The 23341-nt window shown below is 41.5% G+C and overlaps 1 protein-coding gene across 1 annotated transcript in view; it reads left to right on the top strand.

Annotated features, from left to right (window-relative positions):
- The window catches only part of ScsbetaG (Succinyl-coenzyme A synthetase beta subunit, GDP-forming), a 31205-nt gene extending 13691 nt beyond the window's left edge, over positions 1-17514 (top strand). Inside the window, exons 4-8 of the mRNA XM_080274182.1 lie at positions 68-213; positions 1196-1308; positions 2802-2936; positions 9908-10036; positions 17303-17514. Coding sequence (XP_080130308.1) covers positions 68-213; positions 1196-1308; positions 2802-2936; positions 9908-10036; positions 17303-17412 — 633 coding nt within the window. The 3' untranslated portion in view covers positions 17413-17514. The remainder of the gene's footprint in view (positions 1-67; positions 214-1195; positions 1309-2801; positions 2937-9907; positions 10037-17302) is intronic.
- Positions 17515-23341: the final 5827 nt, after the last annotated feature.

The following is a 23341-nucleotide window of genomic DNA, read 5'->3' on the forward strand; positions in this document are numbered from 1 at the left end:
AACATCTCATTAACCATTGGAGAATTGAGTTATGATGATATTGTAATGATTTTTTTTCTTTCCCCAGTGTGCACGTGAGGTGAAGGGAATCTGGAACATGTTTTTAGGAGTTGATGCAACACAGATTGAGATCAACCCATTGATTGAGACTCCTCAGGGGCAGGTGGTGGCTGTTGATGCTAAAATTCAGTTTGATGACAATGCTGAATTTAGGTGAGGGCATGTAGGTTTTGTACATAGGTAAATACTGACCTCTGGCCTCACTGCATTGCTGTTGCTGGTGTGATGTAACACTTGGCTCGTGCACCAATTTTCCTGGTGCTGGAGAGTGATACCCATACATGGTGGCATTGATATATCTGGACAACTTAGCTGCAATTATACAGAGGTCCCTTAACTCCTTGCCAACCCCCTGAAAGAGGAAGGGCAACATCAGCCCACATTCCACTGGTTTCATGTCCAGATGAGCATGACACAACAAAAACCACATTTTTACAACAGACATACCTTCTGCATAATGTCATTAGAATATGTCTGGAACATTTGGCAGGAGTGACTGGATTTCAACAATCCCATTAAGGGCATAATAAAAACAGCAACATAGTGCAACAAGAGGTATCTTCAAGTGCCCAGTAGCAGGTGGCAGGCCATAGCAATTAATGAATCCTCATTTCATTTAGATCCTTCAGGCCATCAGATTATAGGGAAGTTTGTTGTTCCAGGGGCTTTGTTGAAGAGGCTTTTAATTACAGGTCTTGTAGAGGTGTATGGTATGTAGGAGGACTACTGGTCCTTGGAAGCAGGCTGTGAAGCTTATGCCCAGAGTCGGACAAAAAAAAATAAATGCCATACTGTATAGCACAGTAGTCATATGACTAAAAAAAAGTGTATGTTAGTTGTTTCTTTTCATAATACTGCAGAATCATTTTCAAACAGTGAGTTTGTACCCTCGAACATTGTTGGCCAAACACAGTGTGCAGTATATGAGCCTTTATTGCATAAGGTAATTGCCAATTTTCCCCCACCCTGCATGCTGAATCCTATAAAGGGTTGCCTTGACAAGCAAGGGGGGGGGGGGCATTTATACCAGTCCCTAATGCACTCATAAAATGAATTTAACAAAATGTTTTTTGCTAGAACTATCACAAGGCTATTATTATAACTTTTACTTATGTTCTTTTGATGTGATGATTAGACAGAAGGAGATATTTGCCTTGGAGGACTTCAGTGAGAGTGACCCCCGAGAAGTGGATGCAGCCAAACACAACCTCACCTACATTGGCATGGACGGCAACATTGGTTGTCTTGGTATGTTAACCACTTCACTACAGTTACTTATTTTTCATGTTGTTCATGTTATATCCAAATAATAATTCAGCACGAGAGACTTTTCAAACAGGTGGGGTTAGACACAACCTTTAATCGTTTCACTAAGTGGCCTGTCTTGTAAACTGAGTAAAATCATCCAGTAGCCTTCTTCAACTCTTTCACTAAGTGAACATTCTCAAGCTGAGTAAAATCATCTGGTAGTAGTAAGAGTAAAATATAATCTAAATACTCTGGTTAAAAGACTTAATGTTAATGCAAATGGCCACAGATTTGGGTTTTGTTACACTGATTACAGTAAACCTCGATATAACGGACTTCAATAGACTGGAATTCGCTTTTATCAGACTAGAGGAGCTACTGGACTAAATTCCTATAAATCGGAAAAAGTCCAATAAAGCCAGAAGCAGTCCGGACTGCCTGACCACTTGAGCCATGTTCACCACAATAAGATAAATAAAGACATGCTTACCAGTGTACAGTATAGTATTATTATATATATAATGCCATTTTTGTGGTAGGTGGGGGCACTTCGATCCACTCACTCGATGTAGTGCTGCTCTCGGGTGTCTGCCCTTTCCTCTCCTCCATGCTTCTTTCCTTCCATCCTCTACTGTCTCTCTCTCCTTCAGTCTTTCCATGTCCTTCTGCCTACAGGTGGCTTTACACTCCCTCTTCCATCTTTCTTTCCTTCATTCTTTCCTCCTCCTTCTGCCTGTGGGTGACTCTGCACTGAGTGACAAGCCAAATGGTTTCCTGTACACCAGGAAACCATTTACTATGCTGGGTGGTAACCATATAACCAAATTTTGGCGCCTGGTGGTTTAGTGGGTAATTATTGTGCTCCAGTCGGATTGAGCCGGTGAAGGTTTATATCCAAGGGGTTGTTGGGGTTTATTGCTTATGTAATGCCACTCAGGGATCAGTCAGGCTGGTCACTCTCATCTTAAATGTCAGGACCAACTGCCTAGCCCCGGGCTCCTAAGTTCCTCATGGAGCAACGTAGGATTGGTTGATGGATATTATACCATTTGATTAATGTAGTAAAGCTATAACACAGTACAGTACCGCGGTGATAGTCAAAACAGTTTAAAAACCGTTCATGCTATCCGGACTAATGTCTGATATATCGGAAAAAGTCCGGACAAGCAGGGGGAAGTCCGGATGTCGCTTGTATCGGAATTTTGCATTTTTCGGAATGGTTTGGGCCCCAATTAGTCTGTTATAGTGAGGTCTTACTGTATATACCTTTTGCTTTTGTTCATCTTAGGCCAGGTGTTTTTATTTTTTTGAGGAGAGATGTTACCAGTAACTCCTTCATTATTATGGTTGTGTTATTCTTGTTGCTATTATTTCACTAGAAGTTGCCATGTCTTGTTCCTTTCCTTTTCTTATTTTTATTCATTTTTTTTGGTCTTCCCCTTCCTACATATACTGGTACCTGGTAGTATTACTCAGTTCCTTCCCTTGGACAGTGAATGGAGCAGGCCTTGCCATGGCAACAATGGATATCATTAAGCTTCATGGGGGCAACCCAGCCAACTTCCTGGACCTTGGTGGTGGTGTGCAGGAACACCAGGTTCAGCAGGCACTCAGGATACTCACTGCAGGTTGGTGTGGCAGTGGGAATGGGGAGGAAGGCATGGAGTTAAGATGATGTGATAGTCTGTCTATATCTATATACCTAGGCTGCTTCCCCCAAAGAAATGGAGGTAGCCGAGACAGGACAACACACTCCCAATTTACTCATCCGCTCAAACACATTCATTCGCATCTCAGCCCCAAAGGGGAGAAGGGACAGATGCTCACCGCACCACATCGCACGATAGTAATAGTGATAATAAATTCTCAAAGTTGTGTTTGGTTTATAATTGGATGCCTGGACAGGTATGCACAGTTTGATCTCAGTTAAAGTCTAGGATGTAAGTTGGTGAAATGCTGCTTCATTAAATCAGGTTAAGCTCAATAAATTGGACACCCAGTTTAGCATAGCGTATATGCTAGTACTATATCAGCTGTACTGAACTTGTATTATTTTACTACCTTAGCTTCACACAACACTGACTGTACAACAATGTTATGTTGAAAAACTTCCAGGAACACTCTTGGACCTTGACTAGCTTCTTGGAAGCTGAGGCTCCTGTAAAGGAAACATAGGAGCAACAAAGTAATTAAAGCTCCATTTTCGTAATGCTTTCAGACCAGTCTCAACTGGGTTAGACCAGTCCGGTGGCTGGTCTGGTGAGACAGTTTTAGACACTTTAGACTGATTGGAACTGGTCTAAAGCTGTCCTGCCACAGAACCAAGACAGGGTTTACCCAGTCCTGTGCACAAAAGGATGTTCGATAGCACCAGGCAACAAGGACAGTCATGAGTCCTGTGCCCAGGAGCAATGAAGCTGGTACAGTAAAGATGGCAGACAGAAGTAAAAGATAATTACAGGCAAACCTCGAATTACGATACTCCTAGATGTGATACCCCTGAATAGTGATGAGGGTACCACCCTTCCCTGCCTATTGTTGGCCTGCCCCTGGTTTTGCGATGGGTTTGATTTTTTTTTTTTTTACTGAATTTGAATGCATTTTAGACCTAAGTTTTGTGTTTAGGTTGATTTCTAGACTGTTTTTAGACTTAGATTAATGTGTTTTAGTCATAGGTGGAGTGAACATTCATTTGGGGTACAGATTTTTCCCCATTGGATGAGGTGGACGACTAGGTGACTCAACAAAGAATATTTCATGTCTGACCATTGAACTGTCTTCTAACCTCTCATGGAATACTTAATAATAATATTAGAGCGTCATCATCATCATCCGGACCTCCTTTCCCACCCTAGGGCAGGGTGAGGAGTAACAGTGTCAAGACAGCCCAAATTCGCCCTATCCAATGGGCCACGTTTCCATTCACTCATCATTCAAGCCCCCGGAATCGTGGCTCTATTGGATACGCCAAAAACATTCACCGCGTATTGTAGCTTCACATAAATGTATCCGATAGAGTCAATCTGGATGCTGCCACGTTAAAAGGGTTGCCAAATCCCTGATCATGCACTTCTCCTCACAACCTTCATCCAGCCAGCACGATCTCTTGTCAGCTCCCTAGCCTCACCAACTTCCAAACCTCTCATCCTCACACACTCATCCACCATATCCCTCCACCTTCTCCTTGTTCTACCCGCCTCCTCCCTCCTTCCAATTTGATCAGATATACCTTTTTCACCACTCTGTTGTTATCCATTCTCTCCCCATGACCATACCATCTCAGTACACTCTCTTTGATTGTGGTGTCCACAGACTTCCTCACTCCACATCTTTCACAAATCATATTATCTCGTGTCCCATCCACCGTCCGTACTCCATGCACGTTCCTCAGCAGTCCCGTCTCCATTGCTCTTACTCTCGACATTTCATTTTCATACACACCGTAGTCTCACATTCATATGTTAAAGTTGGCACTGACACTCCTTCACGCAAGCCTTGTGCAGCGGCAACACTCAAGTCTCTGTTTCTTATCAAGGCCTTCATTGCACCAGCTACGTTTCTTCCTTGTGTCATTCTACTTTCCACTTCCTTTGCACATTTTTCTCTCTTTTCTGTCACTGTACCCAAGTATTTGAACTCTCTCAGCAATTCCAGTCTCTCTTCATTCATTGTAACATCACACTGGGGGTCACCTTCTCTCTTAATAATCATCACTTTACTCTTTTCTACATTTACTTTCATGGCACAACGCTCACAGACATTAGCAAAACTCTGCACTTGCCTACCACGTTCTTCTCTGGTACAGTAAAACCTCGATATAACGGACTTCAATAGACCGGAATTCGCTTTTATTCGACTTGAGGAGCTACCGGACTAAATTCCTATATGTTAGAAAAAGTCCGATAAAGCCAGAAACAGTCTGGACTGCCCGACCCCTTCAGCTTTGTTCACCACAACAAGGTAAATAAAAGACATGTTTATCAGTGTACAGTACAGTATTATTATATATATTATACCATTTAATTAATGTAGTGAAGTTATAACATAGTACAGTTCAACAATGGTTGTCAAAACAGTTTAAAAACTGTTCATACGATGCGGACTAATGTCTGATATATCGGAAAATGTCAGGATTAGCAGGGTGAAGTCCAGATGTCGCTTTTATCAGAATTTTGCATTTTTCGGAATGGTTTGGACCCCAATTAGTCCATTATAGTGAGGTCTTACTGTATTTTCAAGTAGTACTGCATCATCAGCATACAACAAATTTGAGATATTTCATCCATCACCTTGCATTACCAATGCCATCCCCCTCTCCATTACTCGTGTTTTTACTTCTTTCATCACCCCATCCATATATATGTATATATATATATATATATATATATATATATATATATATATATATATATATATAGTCATCCCTTTAATATCCGAACATCCCCACTAACCGGACATAATCATCCTGGGGTCCAATATTCCCCAAATGGGCCAAAAACCGCAAAAAATTCGAAAAAAATCTAACTTTTTTCCCACCTGTAATTTGAAATTGCCGCCTGGCGCCGAACAGCTGTTACACCATGGTCCCTTCACCCCTTCCTTCCTCCCCCCTCCCCTGTCAGGGTTGCCATTTGGTATTTTTCATTACCAAGTGTGGGCCAATTTGGTAATGAAAAATTTGTTTGGTAATGAATCAGAATAATGCATTACCAAATGGATTTTTCACATGTATGAGGATACACAGGATGGAGATGGTGGATTGTTTGCTCTCCCTGATTAATCTGCTACCCTACATAGCGTGAAAATAATCAACATGGTGTTAATTATAAGGAGAGTGATTACATGTATTTCCACTTGTATATATACTGTAATTAGAAATTTTTCTCTTTGAAAGTTGGGTTGAAACAGGGATGTGTCATGTCGCCATGGTTGTTCAGTCTGTACATGGATGGGGTAATAAATGAGGTACAAGGTAGGGTATTGGATGTTGGAGTGGCCCTGGTGAGAGAGGATAGTGTTTGGAAACTCTCTGTACTGTTGTTTGCAGATGATACTGTGTTGTTGAGTAAAGACGAAGGGGAGCTGCAAGGCTTGGTGGGTGAGTTTGGGAGAGTGTGTAAGAAACGGAATCTAAAGGTGAATGTAGGGAAGAGTAAAGTGATGGTCTTTGAGAGAGGTGAAGTCAGTGAATGTACAGCGAGGTTGGATGGTGAGGAATTGGAAAATGTGAGTACTTTTAAGTACTTGGGTAGTATGATGAGTAAAGATAGAGGTTTGGAGGGTGAAGTGCTTGAAAGGGTACAGCAGGGAAGAAAGGTTGCTGGTTCTTTGAAAGCAGTGATAAGAAACAGGGAAGTGAGCATGGAAGTGAAAAAGTTACTACATGACAGTATTGTGATACCAACTCTAACGTATGGAAGTGAAGCTTGGACGTTGTTGGAAGGACACAAGTCAAGAGTGAGAGCAGTGGAAATGAGTTATGTAAGAGGAGCCTGTGGAGTCACATGGAGAGACAGGCTGACGAATGAGGATATAAAGGAGCGTTGTGGTGTGGATGTGGATGTGATAGGAAGCGTTATGAGGAACACACTGAGGTGGTTTGGCCATGTGGAGAGGATGGAGGGTGAAAGACTGACGAAGAGAGTGTATGTGAGTGAGATGGAGGGGGAAGAGGGAGGGGGGAGGCCGAGGATGAGATGGAGGGATGGGGTGGAGAGGTATATGAGAGGGGGGGGGTGTGAGTTGGGAGCAGGGCAGTGAAATGGCGGGGGACAGGGCGACTTGGAGGCGATTTGTTTGTGGCCACCCCAAACGGGATTGAGGCATCTGGCAATAGATAGATAGATAGATATATAATTAGTGAAGAATAAATGCTAGCTTTACGAATTTGGTAATGAAAAGTTAAATTTGGTAATGAAAGTTGAGGAGATTGGTACTGTGGCCGTTGCGATATGGCAACTCTGTTACCCTGCCATCATCAACAGTCACAGCCTAACTCCGATCAAGAGCAGATGCTTATAGCAGTGCAAGCCACAGGTGCTTGTTTTTTGTGAGTAAACAGTGAATAAACTGCAATACCTCGCCACTAGAACACACAGGAATTTACAGTGTTGTGCAGTGTTAAGAAATTAGAATTTAGAGTGCAGAGGATTAACTGTGGACTGCAAACTGGTGGTTCAAACCAGTCCAGGAGCCAGGGACTTATAAGTACCCAGAATGTTTAATATTGTATAAACTCACCTCTAAAACCTCATTTTATGGTTCTTTTGCATTTATTTCAGTCTTTCATGTCCCTTATTTGTGTGATTTGGGTCTTAAATAGGTGCAATGCATGTCCAGAGGGAGTTGTATAGGTGTTTTTCTGAGTTAGGGTCCATAAGTACAAGTCCAGGAGGCTGGGGCCCAATATCCGGACAGGATCACTATCTGGACATGCATTTGGCTCTATTACATCGGATATTGGAGGGATTACTGTATACTGTATATATATATATATATATATATATATATATACTGTATATATACACACACACACACACACACACACACAGCAAGTCCCCGTGTTTGGACACTCTTTACTTCGATGCCTTGTTTTTCGTGCAAGAAAAAAGTTTCCGAGTTGTCTCATAATTCACGAATTTCCCCACAATTCGATGCTCCCAGCCAGCAGCCGACACTCAGCAGATGATGTGTACCAATGCTCAGTCTAGGCACTGTCCATTTTTCAATGCAACAGTTTTCCATGATCTTTATACAGCAGGTCCAGCAGGGCAGTAGACACACGTGTTTGTTATTGTTTGTGATCGTAACGTACAATCTTCAGCTGTGTCGTGCTACTATTTCGTAATAAAGATTTGTTACATGTTTCTCGTAACACTATTTATTTTTGTTTTGATGGACAAATACCTGAAATGGATGTAAAATAAAGCTTATCGATATTTAAGGAAGGAAAGAATAATAACTGTCCCAATACAGAGATGGTTGACTCAGCCCACCAATTTTTGATGCTATTCGACAATATTACAGCCTCTCTTCCTTGTAGCAGTGAGTAAAATAATGTTGTAATAATTTCTCCCTTCCTTTTAGTGACTTGTCACTCAGTGTAGAGTCATCCGCAGACAGAAGGAAGAGGAAAGAATGAGGGAAAGAAAGAGAGGAGGAAAGAAGGAAGGGTCTTTCCCAGTAATAATCTCACAAAGACAGGTGCTGCAACATTTGCCTCCGGTTATTACAGTTCTGTAATAATCTGCACATTTATTTCACATCATGACACAATAAGAACCTGTTTTCTTAATTCTGATAGTGACCTACTGGTGAGTTGTCACATTTTTTCTTTTATATGGCATAGAAACAGCAACTCTAAATGATAGTAACACTGTCTGTAGCTAAATTGATTTATCATCATCATCACCATCCCATTCTTTCTGTTTACATAACTTGGCTGAGTACTGCATGGCTTCACTCACTAGATCCTTCAGCCAATAGGAGCTGCATTAAGGATGGTACTTGTCCAAAATTCATTCTTGTGAGCATGCAGTACTGTGTGCAAATACTGTACTGGACAAGAGCTTGGCAGACTAGTGCAGAGTTTTGTAGATGTCTGTGAGCATCGTGCCTTGAGAGTAAATGTAAAAAAAGGGTAAAGTGATGGTTATCGAGAGAGAAGGAGACTCCCATTGTGATGTTACAGTGAATGGAGAGAGATGGAATTGCTGGGAGAGTTCAGATACCTGGGTGCAGTGATGGAAAAGAGAGGAAAATGTGCAAAAGAAGTGGAAAGTAGAATGACACAAGGCAGGAAAGCAGCTGGTGCAATGAAGGCCTTGATAAGAAACAGAGGCTTGAGTGTTGCAGCTGCACGAGGCTAACATGAACAAGTGTTAGTGTCAACTTTAACATATGGATGTGAGACTACGGTGTGTATGAGAATGAAAAGTCAAGAGTAAGAGCAGTGGAGATAGGACTGCTGATGAATGTATATGCAGTTCAGAGAGTGGATAGGATGTCAAATAATGAGATTCGTGAAGATGTGGAATGAGGAAATCTATGGACACCAGAATCGAAGAGAGTGTACTGAAATAGTATGGTCATGTGGAGAGAAGGGATGATAATAGAGTGGTGAAAAGATATATCTGAGCGAATTTGAAGGAGGGAGGAGGCGAGGTAAGCCAAAGAGAAGGTGAAAGGATATGGTGGATGAGTGTGTGAGGAAGAGAGGTTTGGAAGTTGGTACAAGAGATCAAGCTGGCTGGATGAATATTGTGAGGAAAAGCACATGATCAGGGATTTGACACCCCTTTTTAACATGACAGCATCCGGATTGACTCTGTTGAAATCATTTATGTGAAGCTACAGAATTTGGTGAATGTTTTTGGCGTATCAGATAGAGCCAGGATTCCAGGGGCTTGAATGGTGAGTGAATGGAAGTGTGGCCTATTGGATTGGGCAAATTTGAGCTGTCTGGATGTTGCTACTCTTCACCTTGCCCTAGGGTGGGAAAGGAGGGCCAGATGATGATGATGAATTAATATTATTGTTATTATTATTATTATTATTATTATTATTATTATTATTATTATCATTTTTATCATCATTACAGATGAGTCTGTGAAGGCATTATTTATCAATATCTTCGGGGGCATCGTCAACACGGCCACCATTGCCTCCGGTCTTGTCAAGGTCTTTCAAACCACCAACATAAAAATTCCTATGGTCGTCAGGCTCGAAGGTAGGCATGGTCCTGTTCGGGTTTGTTTTGTATTCATGAATATTGGGCAGTTGCCATGCTATGGAATGAGGAAAGAACAGTACTGCATAACATAAACTTGAAATTTATGTGGGGTATATTCCCCTTATAATATTTTAGACTGTAATTATGCCATGCAGATGTTAATTTGCTCACAAAATTACGTACTACCATATAGAAGCCATCCACAGTCAAAATATACACAGCTTAAAAAATAATAACTTAAAAACTACTTTCATTTCCTAAGACACCATAAACACATTAGAGCATATACATATAGATATACAGTATACAGTACATTACAAAATGGATACTGTAGGACTTTACTAGTTTTCATTTTAGAAGGCTCCAACATGCTTGCATGGGTCGGCCTTGGTCACCTAATGGTGGCTGTCCATGCTGCTTGATCTCTGGCAACCTCCCTGTTCAGTCCCATAACCCTCAGGTCACAATGACCTTGTCCCACGTCTTTCTCGATTCACTCCTCACAACCCCTCCCCTAATATTAACGCCTGCACCCAATTATCATTCCCCATCCTCTCCACATGCCCAAACCATCTCAATCTACCTCTTCTCATCATAACACCAGTACACTCCAGTCCCATCCTACCTCTCAACTCTTCCATTGTAAACCTAGCCTCCCTAGGCCCTGCATGCATGGACATACTGCACATCCACCTAATCGTTGTCATTCCTGTATCTGTCCGTTTGAGCCTATGAGTATTCTCTTCCTTTACTGCCCAGGTCTCATTACCATACAGTATTACACTCCTAACACATGCTGCATACAAAGACCCCTAAGCATGTAGGGAGAGTCCTCTAAATGTCAGGATAGGCAACAGCTCCCTGAACTTCTTCCAGTCACTTCTTACCCTAGCCAGAGGCCTAGCTTCAATTGCACCTCCAGCACATAATATGTCTCCCAAATAACAAGACTCTTCCACACACTCAAGAGACTCACCAGCAAGCTCAATCCTTTCACGCCTGACAATCTCCACCTGCTCTCCGCGACACGCCACACACGTGAAATCAGCATTATCTCGCAGTCTACCTGTAATACCACTATACAGTATCTCTTGTGCATCCATTTATCACAAACACTGCACAAGATGGAATTACTTCCCATGCCCTTGTGGCAAATTGCACATGGCCACTCTCGCTCTTCTTTGACAGTACCACCACCAACCCTAGATATCATTACTTTTGTTTTATTTGCATATACTCTTAAGTTCTTGTGTGCCATACCATCTCTCCACTTCCTAAACCTTCCCTGTGCATCCTTTTCATTCTCTGCAGTCAACACCAAATCATCAGCATACAATATCTCCCACGGGAGTCCATTTCTGAAGTCACGAGAGAGGGCCTCAAGTACCCTGATAACAACAAGGGACTCAATACTGACCTCTAATGCACACCAAAATTCATGGAAAACTCATCACTCAAATCTCCATTGACTCTTTCCTGGGTGCGAGCACCCACGTATATGGCCATAACCACCCTAACCAGCCACTCCTCCAACCCAGGCTTTCTCATTGCCCACTTCACCACCCCTCTAGGGACTCTGTCACAGGCCTTCTCCAAGTCAACAAAAACAAAGTACAGTTCCCTTTTCTTTTGTATATATATTTCCTGAAGCTGTCGAACAGTGAATATGGCATCAGTGGTCCCCCTGTCTGGCATAAACCCAAACTGCATCTCATTAATTACTGTTATAAAAATGCAGTCAAGTGAATATGAATGTTGGTAGTAATTTTGTATTTGCTATTTAAGTCATAACATCATCCAATCCTACGTTGCCCCATGAGGAGCGTAGGAGCCCGGGGCTAGGCAGTTGGTCCTGACATTTAAGATGAGAGTGACCAACCTCAATCATCCCTGAGTGGCATTACGTGAGCAACAAACCCCAACCATCCCTTGGATATAAACCCTCACCGGCTCAATCCGATTGGAGCACAATAATTACCAACTAATTGATGTTGCATAATTTTCTTACTCATCCCTGTCAACTCATCATGTACTGATAGGGCTTTTGTTGTTGATCATGGCAAAATTATAATGATTAGTTATGCATACTGTGTGACTCATACTGCTTCAAGCTTATCAAAGGAAGCAACCCTTTTAACTTGTTATAATTTTTCCGTATCTTTTAGACACTTCAGCAGGGAAGGTGGTGGCTCAGTCGGTAGAGAGGTGGCCGGCAGTCCTACTGGAGCCAAGTTCAGATCCCTGCTGGGGCAGGGAACAGATTAAGGATTTGAATTTCATAAATTCAGACTTTACTGATCTACCAGAAGACCCACCGAAATGTCCTAAAACTGCCCCAGCTAATACCAATACACCAATCCTGTATGAAACAGCTCTAGCATGTATTCAGTATGGACAGTGGATGGTAGCACCAAAGTGGTGACATGTAGAAGTGTATGGTATGCAAGGCTGGCATTACGGTACGGTACGGTACGGTTGATATTTAGACAATAGTATGGTGCGATTCAGGTATGGAATAATGGGCAAAATTCCATACTGTACTGTACCCTGGGCTTAAAAACATGATCATGCAATTACTAATGTCTTTATGGCTTCAGTAAATGCATAGTAAATCCCAAAGAGATAGCTAACCTTTCAGTTTTTCTGCTAGTATCATACCATGATTATATATGTACAGTATATACAGGTATACCCTGATTTAACAATGCAGTTGATTAGGTAAACACCCAGCATTAGACGGGATACCGTATATCAGGGTAGATGTAACGTGTAAAGTAATGGGATACGTTTTTCAGCCTTGGGTTTCCCCCTGCCAACCAAGTCCAAAACCTACCCAAATGAGCCCAAAAACAAATTTAAAGCCAATCTAAATGGCCTAACAGCTGTAAAAGAAGCTAACCTAAGCTTAACACCTGTAAATAACTCACTAAAACCAACAAATAAAATCTGATCGTCAAATATAAGTCTGGAAAATATCAAGCTTATAGTAGGACTCGCGCACGTTTGCGGCTGTGGTGTGGTCCGCACCCGTGTACAGTGTTGCCACGTTTTCTATACCGTTATCTCTCTCTCTCTCTCTCTCTCTCCTGGCGGGAAATGTGAGCCACCCTGAGTACTTTTGATTCTTTTATAAGTTATTTATAAATGTGCTTTCATTTGTTAATTTGGTTTTGTCATATTTAGTAGTAGATGGAGTGTCAAAGTTACTGTCTGCTGAGAGGTTTGTTACGTTACTGATTCATACACCCCGACGTAGTGGGGTGTGGGTGTAGGTGTGGGTGGGAGTGTGGATGTGGGTTTGTTGGGGTGGTGGTCCTGGGGGGAGGGGAAGTGTGAAGGGGGATTTGACCTGAGACACCCAGGAGGGATTAAGAAGGGAGGAGAGGGGAAGGGGGGGCTGGATTCACCTACCACGTGGTCAGTATTAGAAGAGAGAGAGAGAGAGAGAGAGAGAAATTACGTGTATAGATATATGTGCATCAATAGGAACAATGTATATCAGTGTGTGCAGTATGTACAAAGGAACAAATGAATACAAAGAAGGCAGTGACAGACCTCTCTCTCTCTCTCTCTCTCTCTCTCTCCTGGCGGGAAATGTGAGCCACCCTGAGTACTTTTGATTCTTTTATAAGTTATTTATAATTGTGCTTTCATTTGTTAATTTGGTTTTGTTATATTTAGTGATGCCGACTGTGCATTCAATGCATGCCTCTCTCTCTCTCTCTCTCTCTTTTATTATTATGGGTGTGTAAGTGTTGCCACTCACAAGAATTACATGAATTATTTCTTTTACTTTGGATATTGGCATATTTCTTCTTTTTTCAGGCTCATTATCTTATATCCATAACTGTGATATTATTACCCACCCTAAAACTACGCTAAAAACCATTAAAAGTGACTACAATATCTTTTAGCAACACTGTACAATATGTATGCCATGTTTCTGTGTTACTGTATAAATATTTTATGCATAATAAGATTACTGTTGATTCATCCATCAAAATACACAAGTGTAAGTTTTATTCATCTGAATTTATTGAATTTGTGATGCCTTGTACATAAATAGCTTCCGTTTCACATCGCAAGTTGGGGAAACGTGGCACCATTGTCCACAGGTGCGGGCCACACCTCAACCGCAAACGGGCGGGAATCCGACTATAGTAAACTGTACCCCAAAATGACAATAATCACTCCACCTATGGCAAAAACACATTTATCTAATTCTAAAAACAGTATATAAATCAACCTAAACACACCATTTTAGTCTAAAATATCATCAGAATCGGTAAAAAAAATCAAAACCCATCGTTAAACCGGGGTTTGGCTATTGTTAGGTGGGATAGGTGGTATTTCTACGCTCATCGTTAAGCCGAGATATGGCATCTAGGGGTATCATATATCGAGGTATAGCTGTATATATACTGTATATATATATATATATATATATATATATGTATATAGTGTATGTGTAATTCTTTCAATTAACAGACATACTGTTTAGCTGGGGCAGCCTTTTCCCTCTCTTGGCATGGATGTGAATCACAGACTGTACTCAGTACCGTCTGCCAGCCGTTACTGATATGTTGTGTCACGTGAACTGTCCATATATTAACTGTGAGCACACTGAGTGATGGCTGGTGCGTGGTTATCCATCCATCATCCAAACCTGCATTGCCCCATGAGGAGCAGGAGCCCGGTGCTATACAAGTTGGTCCTGACGTTTGAGATGAGAGTGACCAGCCTCACTCATCCCTGAGTGGCATTACATGAGCAATCAACCCCAACCATCCCTTGGATATAAACCTTCACCGTCTCAATCCGATTGGAGTGCAATAATTACCCACTAAACCACCAGGCGCCAAAATTTGGTTATATGGTTACCACCCAGTGTAGTAAATGGTTTCCTGGTGCACAGGAAACCATTTGGCTTGTCACTGAGTGTAGAGTCACCCACAGGCTGAAGGAAGTGGAAAGAATGAAAGAAAGAAAGACAGAAGAGGGAGTGTAAAGTCATCCGTAGGCAGAAGGGCAAGGAAAGAATGAAGGAAAGACAGAAGAGAATGGAAGGAAAGAAGGATGGAGAGGAAAGGGCAGACACCCGAGAGCAGCACTACATCGAGTGAGTGGATGGTGAGTGCCCCTACCTACCACAAGCGTGGTTATCAACTGGTAATTTTCATTACCAAATTGGTAAAAAATGTGGCAATTAAGAAACAGTTTGATAATGGAAAATTGTGATTTGGAATTCTGGTAATGGGAAGGCCAAATTTTATTATAATGAAACCTGATATACTAGAAGGATACTTTCCATTTCTCAGTATTCACTACATTGTACAGTCATCACCCTTTCATTTATATCTGATATTGGCAATATGCAAGGGACGGAGAACAGTAGTACACTTAGACAGACAGAAACCAAACTGCCATGACTACTGTACGAACAAACATGTTCAGTTTTCATCCGCGTGAGCTGAGGTCTGCTTGACTGACAGTGTATGCCATCCATCCATCATCCAGTCCTGTGTTGTCCCATGAGGAGCGTAGGAGCCTGGGGCTAGGCAAGTTGGTCCTGACATTAAGGATGAGGTGACCAGCCTCACTCATCCCTGAATGGCATTACTGTACATGAGCAATAAACCCCAACCATCCCTTGGACATAAACCTAAACAGGCTTGCATCTGATTGGAGCATCTTAATTACTCACTAAACCACCAGGTGCCATAATTTGATTATATGGTTACCACCCAGCGTAGTGAATGGTTTCCTGGTGTACCGGAAACCATTTGGCTTGTCACTCAGTGTAGAGACCCATAGGCAGAAGGAAGAGGAAAAAATGAAGGTAAGAAAGGCAGAAGAGGGAATGTAAAGTCACCTGTGGGCAGAAGGACAAGGAAAGAATGAAGGAAAGAAAGACAGAAGAGGAAGGAAAGAAGAGAGGGAAGAGCAGACACCCAAAGCAGCACTACATCGAGTGAGTGGATGGTGAGCGCCCCCACCAACCACTAAAATGTACTTTCACATTTTCTGGCAAATTTTTTCATTAATCATGGATGGAAATTTAACACTTACTCCCTCTCTAGTTTGTGTCTAAGGTCAAGGGTAATAGGATGGAGGGTGAAAGACTGACGAAGAGAGTGTATGTGAGTGAGATGGAGGGGGGAAGAGGGAGGGGGAGGCCGAGGATGAGATGGAGGGATGGGGTGGAGAGGTATATGAGGGAGGGGGGTGTGAGTTGGGAGCAGGGCAGTGAAATGGCGGGGGACAGGACGACGTGGAGGCGATTTGTTTGTGGCCACCCCAAACGGGATTGGGGCGTCTGGCAATAGATAGATAGAGATACTGTATATTTTTTCCCAGTCAGCACAGTACATTTACAGTACATCTAGTCACTTGTTAAATGTTCCATTGCAAATCCACACATGTACTCTAATAAATGTTCATAGAGGATTATATTGATGTAAATTATTTTTTCTTATGATACGATAAAAGTACCGAATTACGGTACGATATTTTTTCCTTACTGTTTTTTACCTATAAATATTTGAGGGTGTGGTACGAAAATACAGTATGGTGTTGCAGCTAGGTATGGAGTACGGAAAAACATTCCATACCATACTGTACTACAAGCCTTGATGGTATGGAGGAGGACTACTGGGTCTTGGGAGCAGGCTGTGAAGCCTGTACCCAGAGTCGGACAAAAAAAAAAAAAAAGCACTAGCCTTGGCTGAGGCAGGTGGGACCATAATGGAAGAGATATGTGTTGTGCATATTTAAGAGACAAGTGGAGGTTTTTCAGTCCCCCAGGGATGTAGGTCAGGCAGTCAACATACATACATACATACAAACAGTACAAAAATGATGTCATGTTTCCCTATAAGGAATCTTTGTCTTGAGGTTAGCCATGATTCAGCTGATGTTTTCTGTGGACTTGCAGTGAAACCAACTGCCTAAACCAGCTGGTTACTTCCCAGCTGTTACTGGAAGATGTTAGGAAAACATAAATCTAAGAACTGTGAGAGTCTTTGATGGAACTTCTACTTGTGGCCAGTTACCAAGCTTGTAGTTACACTTTACTTGTGGTAATACCTCCCAAGTCAAGGTCAGCCATCCATGTATTATGGCAGGCAGGTAGTTAAAATACCCTTAACTGTTGCAGACAGTGGTAACCTAGTCATGGACCACCTACATCTCAGAAGGGGTAATACAGGACTGGATTATTTATGTATGTTTACCAGCTAACACTTTCCTCTTATATTTTTTCAGGTACAAATGTGAATGAAGCCAAGCGGATTCTGGCAGAGTCGGGCTGTCCTATACAGTCTGCCAGTGACTTAGATGAGGCGGCCAAGAAAGCAGTCAGTGCCATCAATTGAAGCAGGTTGATTTATTACTGGAGTACAAATGTAGGCACAATAATATCTTTACTGAAGTAAACTTTACCAAGCCTCTGCTGTACTGTACTTAATCTGCTTCAGTCACTTCCTTTTTCTTGTATATTTTGCTTCTTTTCCCATGTTTTGTTTTCAGTCTCATTCTAAGTTTTTTCATCCCTCGTTGCCTGTCTTGTATATGTGTTTTTCAAGATCATCCACCTTCCCTTTTCCATCATGCCATTCTCTCTATTTTTCCTTTTCTTATATTCCTTTTAACCCATTGCTTTCCTTTCATTCTCCTTGCATCTATTTTTTGCATCTCATCATTTCCCATATTCTTTTCCTCTCTCTTCCCTTTGAGTAACATCTCAAATTATCCCTTCCTTTCTTCCCTTCCCTTCCCTTCCCTTCCCATCCCATCCCATCCCATCCCATCCCATCCTGCCTGCCCTTCCCTTCCCATCCTATCCTGCCTGCCCTTCCCTTCCCTTCCCTTCCCATCCTATCCTATCCTGCCTGCCCTTCCCTTCCCTTCCATTCCCTTCCCATCCCATCCTATCCTGCCCGCCCTTTCCATCCCATCCCATCCTGCCTACCCTTCCCTTCCATTCCCTACCTATCCTCTCCTTTCCCCTTTCTGATCATTCCCTTTCTTTTCCTTTATTCTTCATAATAGCCCCCTCCACTATGAGATGACCATGAAGAATGCTATATTTTTGCATTTATTATCAGTGATTCCAATTGTACAGGTTTTATAATTAAACTTTTTTTTATGGTGTTCTCAATGCAGTGACAGTTTTATCTGTAATGTATGAATAATTTGTGTCAGCATGTGAGAAGTCATTGGGAATTAACTACTCTTCTCTTTATGAATGATGATGTGTGACAGGAGAGGAAATTTGAGAATGGGGCGATGGGAGTGAAAGTTAACTATTTTGTTTAAAAATTTTGTTGTATGGTTTGAAGAAGTGAAGACTAAGAATGGAGTGAAAATTAACTATTTTGTTTACAAATGATATTGTTTGACTTGAAGAAATGAAGTATTAGAATGGAGCGGGAAGTAACTGCTCTCCTCTTTATGTACTGTACAGTATGATGCTGTGCAGCCTGAGAAGAGGAGGATTAAGAATGCGTTTGGAAAGATGGAGAGGTGCAGTGCTTGAAGGAGGGAGGTTTGGAGTGGCAGGAAGAAGTAAGGATGAGTGGTGATGGGTGACTTGGTGTTATTTATTTATACTTTTTTTTTTTTTCTATTATTTCATCATGCAACCTCCCTAGATGGATGGTGGTTCAGGCAATAGATGGATGTTAGAATTAGCACACACTGAAATATTTTTGAACAACAAGCTTGTAGTAGTTAGAAATCTGGCAAATGAGGGTCAAAATAATCCTATTTTTATATGCTGTGGTTAGGAGGATGTACAGAATCATTGGCTTTTGTAGCAGTAGTATATTAGTAATGTGTAGTACCGGGTAGTTCGTATTGTGTGGAGCTTTTTAAAATTAGGTAAACAAGCACCATATTACCAGAAGTAATAATTGTGCCTCTAGATGGTATGGTTGTATGTGTATGGTGTTTATATGAAATTTTTTTATTTTTTATTATTTTTTATTTTATTTTTTTGTTTTTTTAGGGCAAAACTCTGAAGAAAAATTGTGATGCAGCTGTGTAGAGTTGTGATATGTTAAAAGATATGGAAACTGTTGTTATCACTGTATTGTTTATTGTAATGCATATTGATATGGTTTATTATTGTAGATATATATGTTTCTGATTATTGTGTTAAATTTTTATCATTTTATTTGGCTCAGCAACATCTAGCTACATGACTGTCCTGAGCTGGTTCAGGCCCACCTGGAGACAGACATTCAGGAATATGTAGGAGTTTGTCCTTTGATATAGTCTCACATGTTTGCACCCTTTTAAGGTTCCTTCTATGACATAGACTCTCTTACTCACTAATAAAACCACCTCAACTTCGTTTCAACATGCACCTACCCTACATTCTATAAGCCTTCAACAACTATACCTATGCTTAAAGCATGAATTCTTGATCGTGAGCACTGAGCTCTATAGCATGGAGGGGCTATCTCCGCACCAAACGTGTGAATTTGGCCGCCACACTGAAACACCTGCACTCATTGCCTCTACCACTGTAATGGAATTGGAACACTGTTCTTAGCTTACTTCTGTTTCGCTGTTATATAAGCTGAGCAGTGGGCCATGGCACTATATTTTAGTGTGCAGTGGACTATGGCACTATATTTTCCTAATTCACCAGCTGAATTCAAAAGCCATGGGCGTCGAGTGTAGTGCATAAACATTGGCACTGCCCTGGGTGCCTGGCAGCAGGTAAACACAACACAAACTACGCCGCACTACCCATGAGAAAGCCTCTCCATACTACAGAGCTCAGTGATCGTGAGACATACATTCTTGGAAACTTTGGGCTTTTCTGTGAAAGGTAAATTCACACACCCAAATCACGCGAAACATAAGGGCTCACAGTACAGTACGCATGTGAACATGGGGAAATTGTTAGCATGATGCTTATCAAGACAAAATGATCTGAGCAATCCAATATTGTAAAACAATAACATACCAGCCAATTCTATATCACCCCTTTCAGGGTAGAGAAGCCTATGTCATATTCTCCCAATTTTTCTGGCTGCAACACAGCGCACTAAACAACACTTCAACTGGGTAAACCAGCCAGTTATTTCATCCCAAACTACCTTCCATAACATTACAGTACAGTATTGTATGCAAATCTAGAAGATAAATATTGCAATTTATTGTAAAAGTAAGTTAGAGTCCTATTACTATTATTGATTTTGATCTGATGTGAGAGGTGTAAGGCTGAGAGGAAGACCAAGAACATTGCCTGGCAGACTGAGCACTGTAACGCCACGGTAGTTACTACAGTCATGCTGTTCTTTTCCTTGGCAGTTAGGGATGACTAAACCCTTTGTCCAGTCAGGAGGAATGATACCAGTCTGCCAAACAATTTCTGTGACTGTGCACGGTACACTCTTAATTATCCATCGTCGCCTTATCTGGCCCAACGCAATATCTGATGCTGCTGGCTCAGCTCTATGAAGGCAATATCCAGCACCAAAACGGCACCTAACCGGCGGTTCTGTGCAATATCTGGCTCTGAGGCACCTCAACCAGCGTAGCCAGTAGCCAGATGGCACTTTGTTACTGTATTGTATCTTTATTGCATTTTATGCTTGATTTTCATTTTTTACTCATGGGAAAGTTTTCAGGATAGAGAGTCGAGACGGATAGTAATGCAATATCCGGTTCGATGCCAAATATTGAGTTGATCGGGGTTACTATTCAATATACGGCGTTAAATGTTATTCAACGTAGGACTTTGCTGAATTCACCGAATAATTGGGAGATTACTGCATACAGTATATAATTTCCCTTCTGGTGTTCAAGTGATTTCTGAGGGGTTGAGATTGACAGGATATTTGATGTAAATTTGTGTTTGAATGACAAATTCAGCTTTCAGAAGAATATTTAAAAGTATTGGTCATAGTTTAAGGTGAAATGGTACTTTTGGGTCAGTTATGCACTCATTTCATTGCAAATCTTTGTATTTGGCTAACACCAACCCAATTTATTCAGCTGATGAAAAACTACCCTGAGCCAAGGGTTTAACTTAGGATGTGCAAAATATATTATCCAAAAATGACTTGTACATTCAGAAATATTGTGTACATTGTGTTGGTGTCTGTTGTGTTTTATGTTGCAATGTGAATGGTTTAGTTATAATTAAATTCTTCTTGTGGGATTTTTTGTGGTACACTCTCTGCTTGCTTTGCTGGTGATTGGGATGAATTAGTTATTGAATTCCATTTCTTTGAGAGATTATTGTAGTACTCTATCCCTGCACAATTGGCAATTGGGTTTTGTGAATTTAGTTTAACTACTGTTTCATGCAAAGCTATGAATTCTTTCAACAAATACTTATTATAGCGCTGTATACCAACCAGTAACCCAACTTTTATTGTATCATTAAGGAAGCAGTTGTTGTTTTACACTAATAATTTTATGATGCTCATCTGTACATTGTTGAGCCATTGTTTTCTTTTGCATCTGAATTAGTATGATGATTTTATATATATATATATATATATATATATATATATAGGGGGAGGCAGTGCCTCAGTCAGTAGAGTGGTGGCCTGCAGTCCTACCGGACCCAGGTTCAAATCCCCGCTGGGGAAGGGGACAGTTTAAGTCTTTGAATTTCATAAGAGCTGGCTTTACTGATCTACCAGGAGACCTGCTGACATGTCATAAGAATACCCCCGCTAATACCAATACACCAGTTCTGTATGAGACAGCCCTAGCATGTATTCAATATGGATGGTGGGTGTTAGTGCCGAAGTGGTCACATGTAGATGTGTATGGTATGTAGGAGGACTACTAGGCCTTGGGAACATGCTGTTAAGCCTATGCCCAGAGTCAGACACAAAAAAATATATGTATATATATATATGTGGTAGGTGGGGGCGGTCACCATCCACTCACTTGATGTAGTGCTGCTGTCGGGTGTCTGCCCTTTCCTCCATCCTTCTTTCCTTCCATCCTCGTCTGTCTTCCTTTCCTTCATTCTTTCCTTGTCCTTCTGCCTATGGGTAACTTTACACTCCCTCTTCTGTCTTTCTTTCCTTCATTCTTTCCTCTTCCTTCTGCCTGTGGGTGACTCTACACTGAGTGACAAGCCAAATGGTTTCCTGTACACCAGGAAACCATCAACTATGCTGGGTGGTAACCATATAACCAAATTTTGGCGCCTGGTGGTCTAGTGGGTAATTATTGTGCTCCAGTTGGACTGTGCCAGTGAAGGTTTATATCCAAGGGGTGGTTGGGGTTGATTGCTCATGTAATGCTACTCAGGGATGAGTGAGGCTGGTCACTCTCATCTTAAATGTCGGGACCAACTGCCTAGCCTCGGGCTCCTACGCTCCTCATGGGGCAATGTAGGATTGGATGATGGTGATGATGATATATATCAATCCTTAAAGCATTATCTAACAGCCTGACCTAATACTATACTGCTTGTTAACCTAACCTTGCTAGTTAAGTAATATGTAGAGGAAAGGAAGTAAAAGCAAGAGCAAAGTATTAAGCCTTATGAATGAACCAGTTGTAAAGTATATGGGCAGTTCTGCTATTTTGGTCCTAAATGCATCAAGTTAGGATTTGAGCTGTAATGTAGGTCTCCTCAGTTATCTTACTGGCCTCACCATCTTGTGGGTTATCATTATCCCATCTCAGCCATATATTTCAGTGGTGTGCACAAGGCTTCGAACGAAGAAAGTAGGAGAAAATATCAAAAATGTTTAATGAAATGGTCCATACATTCTTTCTTTCATCCTCCAAACCTTTGAGATTTTGGCTCTGTTTCACAGGCTATACCATTCACGTAACTACCATTCATTCATGAGGCAGAGTCATTCTGTCACTTGTCAGTTTAAAAGGGGGATGTACCCCTAGTCACAGACTGTACCTGTCTTTATAATCTTCATCTGCTCAAAAATCTCAGTTCGTCCATTTTCCAGCCCAGAACTTGTATATATACCATGAATTCCCAAATAGAGATAGGGGTGAAGCAAGGTGGATTGGGTTGGAGTGAGAGACTGCTGTTGAATAAGGATAAGGTCATGTGTGGTTGTTTTTGCATAATCACCCAGACTGAAAGATGAGACATGACCTTAGACAGTGCTTAGAAGATTTGCAGAATATGCTTCAACTGGTCTTTAATAATATATAAAGTGGATGGTAGGTGGATAGATAAATCATAGATTAGTTGAACCAGTTGTTGCTGTCAGGTAAACCTAGTCTGGCTGGTCAAGCAAACCCATCAACTGCAGGCAGGCAGCTGCCCTTGCAAGGTCATACCATGCAGTG

This window comes from Coenobita brevimanus, chromosome 57 (assembly GCF_032717465.1).
Source record: "Coenobita brevimanus isolate Jiangsu-jjx chromosome 57, ASM3271746v2, whole genome shotgun sequence".
NCBI classification, from domain to species: Eukaryota; Metazoa; Arthropoda; class Malacostraca; order Decapoda; family Coenobitidae; genus Coenobita; species Coenobita brevimanus.